The 14,306-nt window shown below is 44.4% G+C and overlaps 1 protein-coding gene across 1 annotated transcript in view; it reads left to right on the plus strand.

Moving 5' to 3' along the window:
• CRHR1 (corticotropin releasing hormone receptor 1) overlaps positions 1 to 14,306 on the plus strand; it is a 131,154-nt gene that overhangs the window by 93,538 nt on the left and 23,310 nt on the right. The window contains exons 5-6 of the mRNA XM_007482503.3: positions 8,234 to 8,340; positions 14,161 to 14,281. Coding sequence (XP_007482565.1) covers positions 8,234 to 8,340; positions 14,161 to 14,281 — 228 coding nt within the window. The remainder of the gene's footprint in view (positions 1 to 8,233; positions 8,341 to 14,160; positions 14,282 to 14,306) is intronic.

Here is a 14,306-nt window from a genome sequence, read left to right on the forward strand (position 1 = left end):
TCTCGGGACTGCAACTGTCATCCACTCATAGTACACCAATCTTCCCCTTCTCCTAGATCAATTCCTGTCTCCCCCACCTCCTTTCTAGGCCCTCAGCCCTTTTTGTTGTTGTTGTTCAATCATGTCTGGCTCTTTGTGACCCCATTTGGGGTTTTCTTGGCAAAGATACTGAAGAGGTTTGCCATTTCCTTCTCTGACTCATTTTACAGATGAGGAAACTGAGGCAAACAGGGTAAAGTGACTCATGCAGGGTCACAAACCTAAGTAAGTGTCTTGAGGCTGGATTTGAAGTCAAATCTTACCTACTCCAGGCCTGGCACTCTATCCATATGCTACCTAACTACACCCCAATCCTGACCCACTACCCAAACACACTCAAGGAGAACACCTAAGCGGAAAATCTTGGCTCATGTCCCAACCCTCACCTATTGCATGGTAGAATTGAAGGTAAAAACAGTGCAGGAAAAACATATAGGAGAATAAAAAACAGGAAATTCATTGAAAATGGAGGGATGGGAATTGGGGGTGGGGCAGGGAGAGAAAGAGACGTGAAAAAGGAATAGAAGAAAAAGATCCGGGTGAAAAGGGATCAAGTGTGTCAGTGAGGGATGCTTAAGAGATCCCAGGACAGATAGGACAGAAATCCAAGATATGACTATGATGCTTGATATAGGACAATATGGCCTTATTAACCCTCATTGACAGAAAGATTCATCTTCCTGAGTTCAAATCCAGCCTGACACTTAACTAGCTGTGTGACCCTGGGCAAGCCACTTACCTCTGTTTCCCTCAGTTTCCTCATCTGTCAAATGAACTGGAGAAGGAAATGGCAAAACATCTTTGCCAAGAAAACCCCACATGGGGTTGCAGAGTCAAGATATGACTGAAAAATGGCCGAACAACAACAAAACCCCTGATTGGGGGGTGGATAGGTAAAATGTTAATTCTGCTGTTCATTTGGTCTCCCAGATCCTTCAGGACAAGGTTTGTGTCACCCAGCAAGTCTGGCAGCTTGCCTCTGCATTGGACAGGCTCTAATTGTTTATTGAATTCTTATTGTTGCTGACACAGTTAAGGGGTTCTAGACCCCAGTACTGACCTGCTAAGAGAGACCCCCCAGCCAGGTTTTAGCCCCTCTCATCACAAGAGACTGGGACACTCCAGAAAAAGGGCAACAATTACTCCTTGGTCCCATAATCCAGGAGCCCAGAGACCTGCCTCCACCTCCACCTGTTTCTCCATCTCCATCTCTCTCATTATTTTTCTGGCTATCTCTCTACTTGTCTCTAGCTGGATCATTACTCTTCCCTGGCTATCTCCCGGACTATCTCGGGGCTGTCTATGCTGTTGTAGCTTACACTGTCTCCACTTGTCTTTCTGCTATATTTCTCCAGCTATACCTCAAGCTGTCTCTCCAGCTGCCTTGGACTGGTTCCCCATCTCTCAGATAGCTTATCCAAGTGGCTCTTTGGTTGTAGCTTTGGCTGTTTCTCTAACTAGCTTGGTTTCTCTAGCTGTAGCTCAGGCTTGCGCTCTCTCTCTCTCTCTCTCTCTCTCTCTCTCTCTCTCTCTCTCTCTCTCTCTCTCTCTCTCTCTCTCTCTCTCTCTCTCTCTCTCTCTCTCTGTCTCTCTCTCTCTGTCTCTCTCTCTCTCTCTCTCTGTCTCTCTCTCTCTGTCTCTCTCTCTCTCTCCCCCCTCCCTAGTTGTCTTGGGCTGGCTCCTCATTTCCTTCTTTAACTGGCTATGTCTCTCCAGCTGTCTCTTTTCCTCTCTCTCAGGCTGTCTCACCAGCTGTCTCCACTTCCCAGACTGAGCTCAGAGACCTAATGTAACATGTTAAGCGGGGGAGATTGATCAGGCTCACAGCTTCCAAACCCCAAAGCTGACACTGAAGAATCTCTTTCTCCCGAACCCTAATCCTTTTCCCTATTATTGTTGAGCCTTATTCTCCCTTCTGGTTTCTTGGAAAGGAAGCCTGTCAGCAACTCAGAGGGTTGGAAAGGGGGAAAAAAAAAACTTTCCTACTTTAGTAAAGCCACAAAGGATTTCCATAAACCCAGTCCTCCAAACTGAGGGAAGGAGAATTCTAGGATTGAGAGACCGCTTATACCTTAGAAATCATCTAGTCCAGCCACTGGGGCAGCTAAGTGGTGCAGTGAGTAGAGTGCCAAGTCTGGAGTCAGGAATACCTGAGTTCAAATCCAGCCTTGGACACCTGCTAGCTAACCCTGGGCAAGTCATTTAACCCTGCTTGCCTTCATTTTCTCTTCTATAAAATGAGCTGGAAAAGGAAATGGCAAACCACCCCCAGTATCTTTGCCAAGAAAATCCCAAATGGGGCCATGAAGAGTCAGACATGACTGGAATGATTGCAAATCTTTCATTTTATAGATGAGGAAACTGAAGATTAGATATTATAAATTTTTTTGGAGTTCCTTAGGTTAGCAAGTTGAAAACTCTCCAGGCTTCTCATCACTTCTCTATCTACATTCTCTCAGTGACCTCATCAGTCCCAATGTGCTTAAAGATCTCCATGCTGCCTCTCAAATCTATATACATTATTTTTATTTATTTTTAGAATAGTTTTCCAAGGTTAGAGGATTCTTTTTGTCTCCCTCCTCTCTTCTCTCCCCTCTATCAGAGTTGATAAGCAATTCCACTGGATTATACATATATACATTTTGTTTAAGCCCTTATATCTATCCTAGTAACAACTCTAAGACAAAAAGGCCAGAGTTAGGCAAACAGAGTTAAGTGACTTGCCCAGGGTCACACAGCTAGGAAGTATCTGAGGACAAATCTATATAAATTCAACTCCAGTCTCCCTCCAGAGATTAAAGCATACATCACCAACTACATAGTAGACATTTCAAACTGAATCGCCTTTAAGTGACTCAAACTCAGTGTGAAGCCGAGAAGCAGAGTAGGCATAACACTGGGCTTGGAGTTAGGAAGATCTGAATTCAAATCCCACCTCGCCCACTTATTAGTTATGCAATCTTGGGTACCCCACTTATTCTCTAAGCCTCAATTTTCTCACATGTAAAATGGAGACAATAATTTCATGGGGCTGTAAAACTCAAAGCATTATAAAATGCTATTTGTTGTTATCATCATCATCATCATTTCCACCCTCCTCCCAAAGCCTGCATCTCTTTAGAACATCCCTGTTTCTATCATTATTTCTTTCAGTTCCCCAAGCTTGCTACTTTAGCATCATCCTTAACATCGTCATTCCCCCTCCTATCATGTATCTGTTCAGTTGCCGAATCTTGCCATTCCTACCTCACACCCAAACCCTGCTCTTTACTTGCCCAGCCATCACCTGATTTCAGGGCTTTACACCCCTACATGACTATTGGGCTGTTGTTCAATCATTTCAGTCGTTTCTGACTCTTCGTGATTCCATCTGGGGTTTTCTTGGCAGAGATACTAGAATGGTTTGCCATGTCCTTCTACAGCTTATTTGACAGATGAGGAAACTGAGGCAAACAGGGTGAAGTGACTTGCCTAGGGTCACACAGCTAGGAAGCATCTGAGGTCAGACTTGAACTCAAGAAGAGTCTTTCTAATTCCACCCCTGGCATTCTACTTGCCCCGGGGCTATTTCAACAGTCTCCTAATTGGTCTCCTTATCTCAAGTCTACGGATTCTAAGACAAAAGAGCAGCAAGGGCTAGGCAACTGGCAATAAGGAACTTACCCAGGGTCACATAGCTAGGACAGTAGCCCTTTCTTCCTTTGTCTCTTACCTTCATTAGAATCAATACTAAGTGTTGGGTCCAAGACAGAAGAGCAATAAGGGCTGGGCAATGGGGGTCCAGTGACTTGCCCAGGGTCACATAATTAGGAAGTATGTCCAATCCCCACAACTGAGAAAACAACTCAACTGCTGCTCTGGCAGCAGACATGTCCAGGAAGCCCCACCTGCTCTTCAGGCCAGGAATCCCAGCAAAAATCACTCAGGACCTCCCATCTCTAGGCCTGGCTCTCCATCCACCGAGCCACCCAGCTGCCCTACAAATTCCTATTTCTACATAAGATCTTTCCTAGAGGTAGCTACATATCTAGGTGGATGTAGTCCTGGACCTGGAGACAGGAAAGACCAAATCCAGTACTACTCTAACCTGATTGCTCTCTATCTGAGTGACCCTGTGAAAGTCACTTAATCATTTCCTGCCTCAGTTTCCTCAACTGTAAAGTGAGAATAATAATAGCACTTATCTCCCAGGATTATTGTAATGATCAAATGAGATTCTATTTAGAAAGTACTTAACATAATGTCTGGCACATAGTAGGTGCTTAATCATGTTTATTTCTTTTCTTTATGTCTCTTTTTAACCCTTAACTTTGGTTTTAGAATCAATACTATATATTGGTTCCAAGGCAGAAGAGTGGTAAGGGCTAGGCAGTGGGGGTTAAGTGACTTGTTCTAGGAAGTGTCTGAGGCCAGATTGAACCCAGGACCTCCCATCTCTAGCCCTGGCTCTCCATCCACTGAGCCACCCAGCTGCCCCCCTTTTTAGTTCTTCCCTTACTGATATCCCCTCAACTTTCCTTCCCCCAAAGCTGTCTGTTTACTTCATATTTATTCTGCATATATATATATATATATATATATATATATATATATATATATATATCCATTGTATCTGCCCCATCATAGAGAAGGTCCTTGAGAGCAAAGGTTGCTTCATTCTTGTCTCTGGATCACCATTACTCAGTTGCGTGCTTAACACATATTTACTCCATGTTGGTTCATTGAGGGATTAATTAAGGACTAGCTGAGCCAGGATTTGAACCCAGCTCCTCTAGTTCCAAACCCATTTATTCTACCCCACTGCTTTCCCACCAGAGGAGATTTTCTGCCACTTATGCAGGCACTCCCATACCCCCAATCCACTTTCTCCACACCAGGGCTGACCCCTAGCACCAGGGAATCACCAGGGGCAGGGGGGAGCCAAGGAAGGATGTAAGGGGGCAGGGGCAGGACAGCGTGGGATAGGGGAATAATCCAGGGAAGCGAGCATTTTGTGTGCAGCAATGTTTATCTTGCCAGGCTCTGCCCCGATGGACAGAGATGGGCCATGTGTGGGCTAGGGCACCACAGATGCTGTTATTTAGTGGATTCTTGATGTGGGTTTCTGGAAAATTTAATAAAAGGAAATTAAGAATCAGGTCCAGACAGGCTGTGATATGTATCTTCCGGATGCTCCTGGGCTCAGACTCTATTGCTTTCTGGGCTCAGGTTTCCATTTACATTAAGCAATTCCATCTCCCACTCCCTCTCCTACCACCATTCACCACCCCCCCACGCCCCCCCTTGGTCCCAACCCAGTCAGTTCTCCATAATGCTAATGCTTTGGGTTCTTGCCATTTGCCCGGCAGTCCTCTGGTGATTTTTTTTTAATTTATATTTTGTTTATTGCATTCAGTGATTTCCAAAATTTCCCATATCTAGTTTATTTCATTGATTTATTTTTCTTTTTTTTAAAAACAGTATTTTTTTAAATTTTTATTTGGTCATTTCCAAACATTATTCATTGGAAACAAAGACCATTTTCTTTTCTTCCCTCCCCGCCTCCCACCACCTCTCCCACAGCCGACGCGCAATTCCACTGGATATCACATGTGTTCTTGATTCAAACCCATTTCCATGTTGTTGGTATTTGCATTAGAATGTTCATTTAGAGTCTCTCCTCAGTCATATCCCCTCCACCTCTGTAGTCAAGCAGTTGCTTTTCATCAGTGTTTTTACTCCCACAGTTTATCTTCTGCTTGTGGATAGTGTTTTTTAGATCCCTGCAGATTGTTCAGGATCACTGCATTGCCACTAATGGAGAAGTCCATCACCTTCGATTGAACCACAGTGTATCAGTCTCTGTGTACAACGTTCTCCTGGTTCTGCTCCTTTCGCTCTGCATCACTTCCTGGAGGTTGTTCCAGTCTCCATGGAATTCCTCCAGTTTGTTATTCCTTTGAGCACAAAAGTATTCCATCACCAACATATACCACAATTTGTTCAGCCATTCCCCAATTGAAGGGCATCCCCTCATTTTCCAATTTTTTGCCACCTCAGAGAGCGCAGCTATGAATATTCTTGTCCAAGTCTTTTTCCTTATTATCTCTTTGGGGTACAAACCTAGCAGTGCTATGGCTGGATCAAAGGGCAGACAGTCTTTTATCGCCCTTTGGGCATAGTTCCAAATTGCCCTCCAGAATGGTTGGATCAATTCACAACTCCACCAGCAAGGCATTAATTTCCCAATTTTGCCACATCCCCTCCAGCATTCATTACTTTCCTTTGTTATCATGTTAGTCAATCTGCTGGGTTTGAGGTAGTACCTAAGAGTTGTTTTGATTTGCATCTCTCTGATTATAAGAGATGTAGAACACTTTTCCTCTGGTGATTTTTGCTGGGGTTCTTGGCCTGAAGAACAGGCAGGGCTTCCTGGACACATGGGGTTAATGCCTGCTACCAGAGCCACAGTGGAGTTGTTTCCTCAGTCGTGGGGCTTGGACGTAAAGAGACATCATCTGCACCATCTCTCCCAGTTTCCCTGCTGACTATGTCAGGCCAGAGTTAGTACTACACATGTTTGCAAAGTGGGGAAATTTGCAAAATTGGGGGAATCATAAAGTCATCCATAGGACAGCTAGGTGGCACAGCAGATAGAGTGTGGGTCCTGGAGGCAGGAAGACTCATTTTCCTGAGTTCAAATCTGGCTTCAGACTATGGGACCCCAGACAAGGAACTTCATCTTGTTTGCCTCAGTTTCCTCACCCATCAAACGAGCCGGAAAAGGAAATGGCAAGCCACTCCAGTATCTGTGCCAAGAAAACCCCCAATGGGGTCATTGAGTCAAACACAACTGAAAAAAATGACTAAACAACAAATTGAATGCAATCCTCAGTTCAGGCCTCATTAGCCTCTGTGGTGCTGGGCAGGAATTGGGGAATGTTCACCTGAAGGTGGATGAGTGCCCACGGGAAGTTGATGTATGGGTGGGATGGGCACTTGTTAGATGGTGGTATAATGTGTTTCTCTATGTGCAAACACAGGTTATCCATGGATAGGGGCTGTCCTATGCATGTAATGCTTAATGTTTATGGAGCCCTTTAAAGTTTGCAAAGTTATGGAGCAGTGATGGTGAACCTTTTAGAGATGGAGAGGCCACTCCCCCACCCCATCCCCAGTAATGGAGTACCATGTCCCTCCCCCACATCAAGTGCTGGGCATGCCCAGCCCCCTTTATCTCACACAGGGGAGGGAGGAAGCTCTCCCATTGGGCTTCTGAGTAGAGAGGCTGGTGAAGTGAGGAATGTCCTCAGCAAGTGCAGAGAAGGGGAGGGGAGTGGCCCAAGCTCTCCACATCCCTCCAGCTCTGCCACCTGTGAGCTGCCCACCTTACACCCTGTGTGCTCCCATTGGCTGCTGGGCAGAAGGGTGGGTCATATGAGAAATGTCTTCAGCCCAAGTGGAGAGGGGAAGGGAATATGTGCTCCCATTGGCTCCTGGGCAGAGAGGCAGGGATGGGAAAAAATGACATCAAGCACAATGGAGAGGGGGAGAGGAGAAGCTCTGTCTGAGTCCCTCTGCCTTTCTAGTAACAAACTCGAGGGGTATGGTGGGGCAGTTGTGTGCCCACAGAGAATGCTCTGCTTTCCATCTCTGGCACCTGTGCCATAGGTTTGCCACCACTGTTATAGATTGTTTCATTTAATCCTCACAGCATCTCTGGGCTGTGGATATTTACAGGAATTCTAATAATTATATTGATGATAGAACTGAAATGCAGAAAGGTTATTAATGGCCCATAGTCACACAGCTAGGAGATGTCAGAGGCAGTATTTGAACTTGTGTCTTCTTGACTATATCCATGATAGTTCTTAGCATGGAGTGGGAACATGCACAGCTAAAGATGTATTAAAGTTGTACATGGAAGTGCAGCTAGGTGGCATAAGGGATAGGGAACCAGACCTGGAGTCAGGATGTCCTGGAGTCAAATCTGGTCTCAGATACTTCTTAGCCATGTGATCCTGGGCAAGTCACTTAACCCTGTTTGCCTTAGAGTTGTTACTAAGAAAGAAAACAAGGTGTTTGTTTGTTTTTTTAATAAATAAATTTTATTGAAAAGAATGCACATGTATTTTTACATGGGGATTGATTAAATGATAAATGCTTGGGTATATTTTTCCTCTTTTTCTCATTCCTTCTCTTTTCTTTTGTTTAGAGAAAAAGTAAGCTGCACTACCATATTGCTGTCATTATCAACTACCTGGGCCACTGTATCTCCCTTGGAGCCCTCCTCATGGCCTTTGTCCTCTTCATGCACCTAAGGTAAAAAGACCCCAAGACCCAGTAATGGGAACTGCCAGGGACTTTGGACCCTATCAAAACCAAAACCTTCTTTTTACCAATGAGGAAACTTTAGCACAGAGACCTGCCCAAATGATATGCCCAAAGTCACATAGTTCAGAAGTGTCAGAATCAGGATTTGAACCCAGGTCTTCCTGACTCTTAGTCTAGTGCCCAATCCCCAACCAGGGCTAGAACTAACATGCTATGATTCTATCCCTCCCACTCTGCTCCCTTCAATATGCTTATCTAGGTATAATCAGGTTAGAAAATGGATCAAACCAGGGTTCAAATCTGGCCTCAGATACTTCTTAGCTGTATGACCCTGAGTAAGTCACTTCACCCCCATTCTTCTGCCTTAGAACCAATGTAAGGCAGAAGGTAAGGGCCAAAAAAGAAAGAACCCACTAGGGATCCCCCAAAAGCAGCCTAAAGGAAGTAGGGAGTGGTGGCTTGTGAGGTTAGACTGACCTCCTTCACCGTAGAAAGATGGATGAGGAAGGTGGGGAGGGAACATATATTTGGACTTTAGATTTTTTCAGGATTAGCTGATATTAATAATAATAATAGACACCATATAGCTGATAATAATAGATGCTATATAAATGTCAGTTATTATGCTCACTTTGGCAGCACACATATTAAAATAAAGTAAATACTAGTTATTATTAATGACAGCAACATTAACAAGAACTATGTTATGGTGCTTTAAGGTTTATGAAGTTTTGTTTGTTTTTGTATCATCAAAACCCTCACTTTCTGTCTTAGAATCAGTATTGTGTATCAATTCCAAGGCAGAAGAGCGGTAAGAGCTAGTAAGAGCTAGGTAAGTGACTTACCCAGGGTCACATGGATAGGAAGTGTCTAAGATCACATTTGAACCCAGGTCCTGTTGTCTCTAGGCCTGGTTCTCAACCCACTGAGCCAGGTAGGTGCCCCTGGGTTTATGTAGTGTTAAAAATAGTTTTATGTGCATTTCACATCTGCCCAATAGGTTAAGTGTAATTATTATCCTTATTTGGCAAATGAGGAAATTGAGTTTTGCCCATTGTCCCATCTGTAAAGTAAGCATCAGAGGCAGAATTTGAACTCGGAATTCTCTGACTTAAATCTAATAACCTACTATCTACTGGGGCACCTCACTCTCTCACTCTGCTAAAACTCTTCTCTTTCCCAACCCCTTGCTTCCTTTTTCAGCTGCTCGGATGCCACTATGGGATGGGGGAGGGGACAGGAGCATATGGAGGCGGTCATACACCCAAGGGATGAGACGGTGCCGCTTCACGGTCACCCACACCAGAGAGTCCTCCATCTGCTCCACCTCCTACCTGTGCAACCAGGGCCAGGCTGCTGGGTCAGAGTGAGAACTGCTGGCAGGGCCTCCAGCAAGCTGGCAACAGCCCCCCTCAGAGTGTGTGTGTGGCAGCAGCAGCGCCTATTGGCAGGGACGGAGGCCTCAGTGCCAGGCCTTTCTGTGCCAAGTCCCAGGCAGCACCACACTGCTCTGGAATGGGCTGGAGAAGGATGTCGGAACTGTCACTCAGAGCTAAGACAGATTCTCCTAGGGAGAGGGCGTAGACCCTCCTGCCTCCAAATGACCCTGGGAACCAAGGGCTAGGGTTTGCTTTTAGTCTCAAGGAATCAGCTAGCTATGGTGAAAAGAATCAGTAGAGGGGGAAGGTGGGAGGACTGTTCTCCCTTAGTCCCAAGGAACCAGCTAGCTCTGGTGCAGAAGAGTCAATGATGGGGGGCAGTTGGGGTGCTGCTTGCCCTGAGGGACAAGGAACCAGCTAGCTCTGGTGCAGAAGAGTCAATGATGGGGGGCAGTTGGGGTGCTGTTTGCCCTGAGGGACAAGGAACCAGCTAGCTCTGGTACAGAAGAATCAATGATGGGGGGCAGTTGGGGTGCTGTTTGCTCTGAGGGACAAGGAACCAGCTAGCTCTGGTGCAGAAGAATCAATGATGGGGGGCAGTTGGGGTGCTGTTTTCCCTGAGGAACAAGGAACCAGCTAGCTCTGGTGCAGAAGAATCAATGATGGGGGGCAGTTGGGGTGCTGTTTGCCCTGAGGGACAAGGAACCAGCTAGTTCTGGTACAGAAGAATCAATGATGGGGGGCAATTGGGGTGCTGTTTGCCCTGAGGGACAAGGAACCAGCTAGCTTTGGTGCAGAAGAATCAATGATGGGGGGCAGTTGGGGTGCTGTTTTCCCTGAGGAACAAGGAACCAGCTAGCTCTGGTGCAGAAGAATCAATGATGGGGGGCAGTTGGGGTGCTGTTTGCCCTGAGGGACAAGGAACCAGCTAGCTCTGGTGCAGAAGAATCAATGATGGGGGGCAGTTGGGGTGCTGTTTGCCCTGAGGGACAAGGAACCAGCTAGCTCTGGTGCAGAAGAATCAATGATGGGGGGCAGTTGAGGTGCTGTTTGCCCTGAGGGACAAGGAACCAGCTAGCTCTGGTGCAGAGGAGTCAGTGATGGGAGTAGATGGGAAGATGATTTATCCTTAGTCCCAAGGAATCAGCTGGTTCTGGTGCAGAAGAATTGTAGGGGTTAGGAAGAGGGAGGGGAACTTGTTTGCTCAGAGTCCTGAGGAACCAACTGATTCTAGTGCAAAAGAGTCAATGGTGGGAGGCAAAAGAGAGGACTGTTCGCCCTTATTCCCAAGGAACCAGCTAGCCCTGGTGTAGAAGAGTCGATGTTGGGGGCAGGAAAGCCAGATTCCCATGTGCCACCATTTGCCTACACTGACATCTTATCTGAGAAGCGAAGGACAACTACAGAGGCTGGATTGGGGCTGCCATCAGGGTTCTTTCTCCTATTCCACTAGGGGGTCTGGTCTGGCCCTAGTGGGTGCCTCTCCATAGAACTGCTGCCACCCCAGTCCTCCTCTGACACAGAATGAATTCTAGCTCTTCTCCAGTTCCCAGAATCCTAGTATGCCACAAATAAGTCAAGTCCTTCATGTTCTAAAGCAGAGGGGTCAAACAAAAGGCCATCTTGGGACCACATGCATACCACAGCACTCTAGAGTGTGGCCCCAACCAGTTTAAAATGTATTTGGGAAATATTTAACAAAATAAACAAAAATTCTGAAAAACATAAATATTGTATTTAAAAACTAAGGCAATATGCAGCCCGCAAGAGTCAGTATGTATGGACTAGCAGCCCCTGTTTCAATTTGTGTCTGATACCATTGGACTAAGGAGGGAAAATTATTTGCTCTAATCCTGGGGGAGAGGAGGTCCTTTGCAGCTAGGTGGTACAGTGGATAGAGTTCCAGGCCTGGGATCAGGAAGACTCATCTTCCTGAGGTCAAACCTGGACTCATATACTTACTAGCTATGTGACCCTGGACAAGTTACTTAAACCTGTTTACCTCAGTTTCCTCATTTATAAAATAAACAGGAGAAGAAAATGCCAAACTATTCCAATATCTTTGCCAAGAAAACCCCAAATGGGATTATGAAGAGTCAGACACTACTGGAAATGACTAAACAACAGCAAACACTTAAGAGTAAAAGAGAATGCTATGCTGAAGAGGGAAAAAAAGGGTGATTATATATATATATAATCACTGGGACTAAAGTTGAGGATCCTTTAGACTTGAATGCCAAGTGATCTGCTCCTGTGGTAGTCACTTGGGTTAGAGTAACCTTTTTTCTTTGGAAAGAAACCTGGAGTACACATCTGCCTTCTAAGATAAAGCTTGGTCTAGGGGCATGCCAGTAGCAAACGGTGAATATTCAAAACTTTAGATAATATGAAGGTACTTAAAAATTTTTAGACAGATTTTAATATATTTTTTGTTTTTATGTCATTTCAATTTACTACTATTTATGATATTCCATACCATGAACTCCTCCCACCCACTCATTTCTGTAAAGGAAGTTGGAGAGATATTTCCTAATAGCTCTTATTTGGGGCCAAGTCTGTTTGTTATAATTTCACAATATTTGTATTTGTTTCTTGGTTGTTCTTTCCATTTACATTGATGTAGTCATTGTGTAAATTGTTTTCCTATCTTTGCTTACCTCACTCAGCATCAGTTCATGTAGGTCTTCCCACATTTCTCTGTATTCATCACTTTCATTGCCTATCACAGCATGGTAATATTCCATTACATTCAGGTACTACAATTCAAGGAGTTTTTTATGTTTATTTTGTTTCAACTAACAAGTGTTTGTTTTCTCTCCTTCCTCCTACTCTCCACTAATTGTTTAGCCATTCCCCAGTTAATAAGCCTCTGCTTTGTTTCCAGTTCTGTATTACTACAAAAAAGGACTACTGCAAATATTTCAGTGTATATGGAGCCCTTCTTTTTTACCACTAATATTCTTGGGATATAGGTCGACCAGTAGAATCACTGGGTCAAAGAATATGGATATGTTAGCCACTTTATTTCCACAATTCCATATTGCTTTCCATAATAGTTGTACTAGATCACAGTTCTACCAACAATGCATTAGTGAGTGTGCCTGCCTTTCTGCACTTCCTCTGTTGACTATTTTCATCTTTTGTCATCTTTGACAATTTGATGGATGTGAAGTGAAATCTTAGGGATGATGAGATTTTTACTAGTGTTTTGGAGACTTCTTTCCTGTAATTGTTTTAATAGTTTCTAATTGATGTTTTGAAACTGTTTGTTCATATCCTTTGATCACTTATCTATTGAGGAAGGGTTTTTGGTTTTACCTATCTCTGTCTATCTGTTTCAAATATCAAACCCTTATTAGAGATATTTGATTTTTTTCCAGTCAAATGCTTTTGAGGAACTTAAAATTTTTAACAGTTCTTGAACACATTTAAAGTATTCTTTTTTCTTTTCAATTCAACAACTCTTGGGCACATGCTGAGCACTCAACATTGTGTGTGAGTAGTCTTGGGATAACAAAAGAATTGTAAGGCATGGTCTCTTCCCTCTAGCTGGGGAGATAAAACTTATTTACAAGTACAGAATCTGAGACATAGTGGAGGGTTGGAAAATATGTTAGTCTTGAGAGTCAGATAAATTCAGGTTCAAATCCCATACCTGCTGTCAGTTGTGCTGGGGGACATTGGGCAAAAAATCATTTCACTTTTCTGGTCCTGTTTCTTTAGATGTCAAATTAGGAAGCTGACCTTTATCATCCTGTTCTTCTCAAACATTATGCAGCTCTGAGAAAATACTAGCAATATAGGCTGTAAGAGAACAGAGCAGAAAGAGATGGAATTGAGGCTGAACTGGATTCTGCTCTGTAGAATCATTAGTTTATAGAACCTTTAACTTATTCCAAAGTATTTCTAGTGGTCAATGCAGATAAACAAATTTTTAGGTCCCAACTATGCCAGTATACCTAGCCCTTCAATGGACCCTCCCCTTTGGCATCTTTCACCCAGTTGATATCCTAGTTCTGCCACATCTCCTTAGGTGAAGATCATCTGAAATGGATACCCACAACTTTCCCCAACACAGTCCCCATTGCCAGGAAGGCCCAAGGCTATGAGAGACAAATCTAGTGAAGGGGAGAAAAGACAACAAGCATCTTCCAGCTCTGTCTTTTTTTCAACAAAGTATTTATTTAGTGCCTACTGTGTACAAGGCACTGTGCTAGAGATATTAAGCTAAAAACCAAAAAGTAATCCCTGCCCAAAAGGAACTTATCCTAGGACTGGAAGGGTTGAGGGGCCAAGCTGGACAGAGACAGGGACTGGTCAGGTGAGATTGGGGTTTACTGCCTTCTTTGGGTGATTGGTTTACTTTTTGCCCTCTTCTTCCACCTTCCTATACTACTGTCTATCTCTCCTCCTTTCTACCCAAACAAAGGAGCATCCGGTGCCTTCGGAACATCATTCACTGGAACCTCATCTCTGCTTTCATCCTACGCAATGCTACCTGGTTTGTGGTACAGCTCACCATGAGCCCTGAAGTACACCAGAGTAATGTGGTATGTACATCCTGTCCAGGACATG

Source organism: Monodelphis domestica, chromosome 2 (assembly GCF_027887165.1).
Source record: "Monodelphis domestica isolate mMonDom1 chromosome 2, mMonDom1.pri, whole genome shotgun sequence".
NCBI lineage: Eukaryota > Metazoa > Chordata > Mammalia > Didelphimorphia > Didelphidae > Monodelphis > Monodelphis domestica.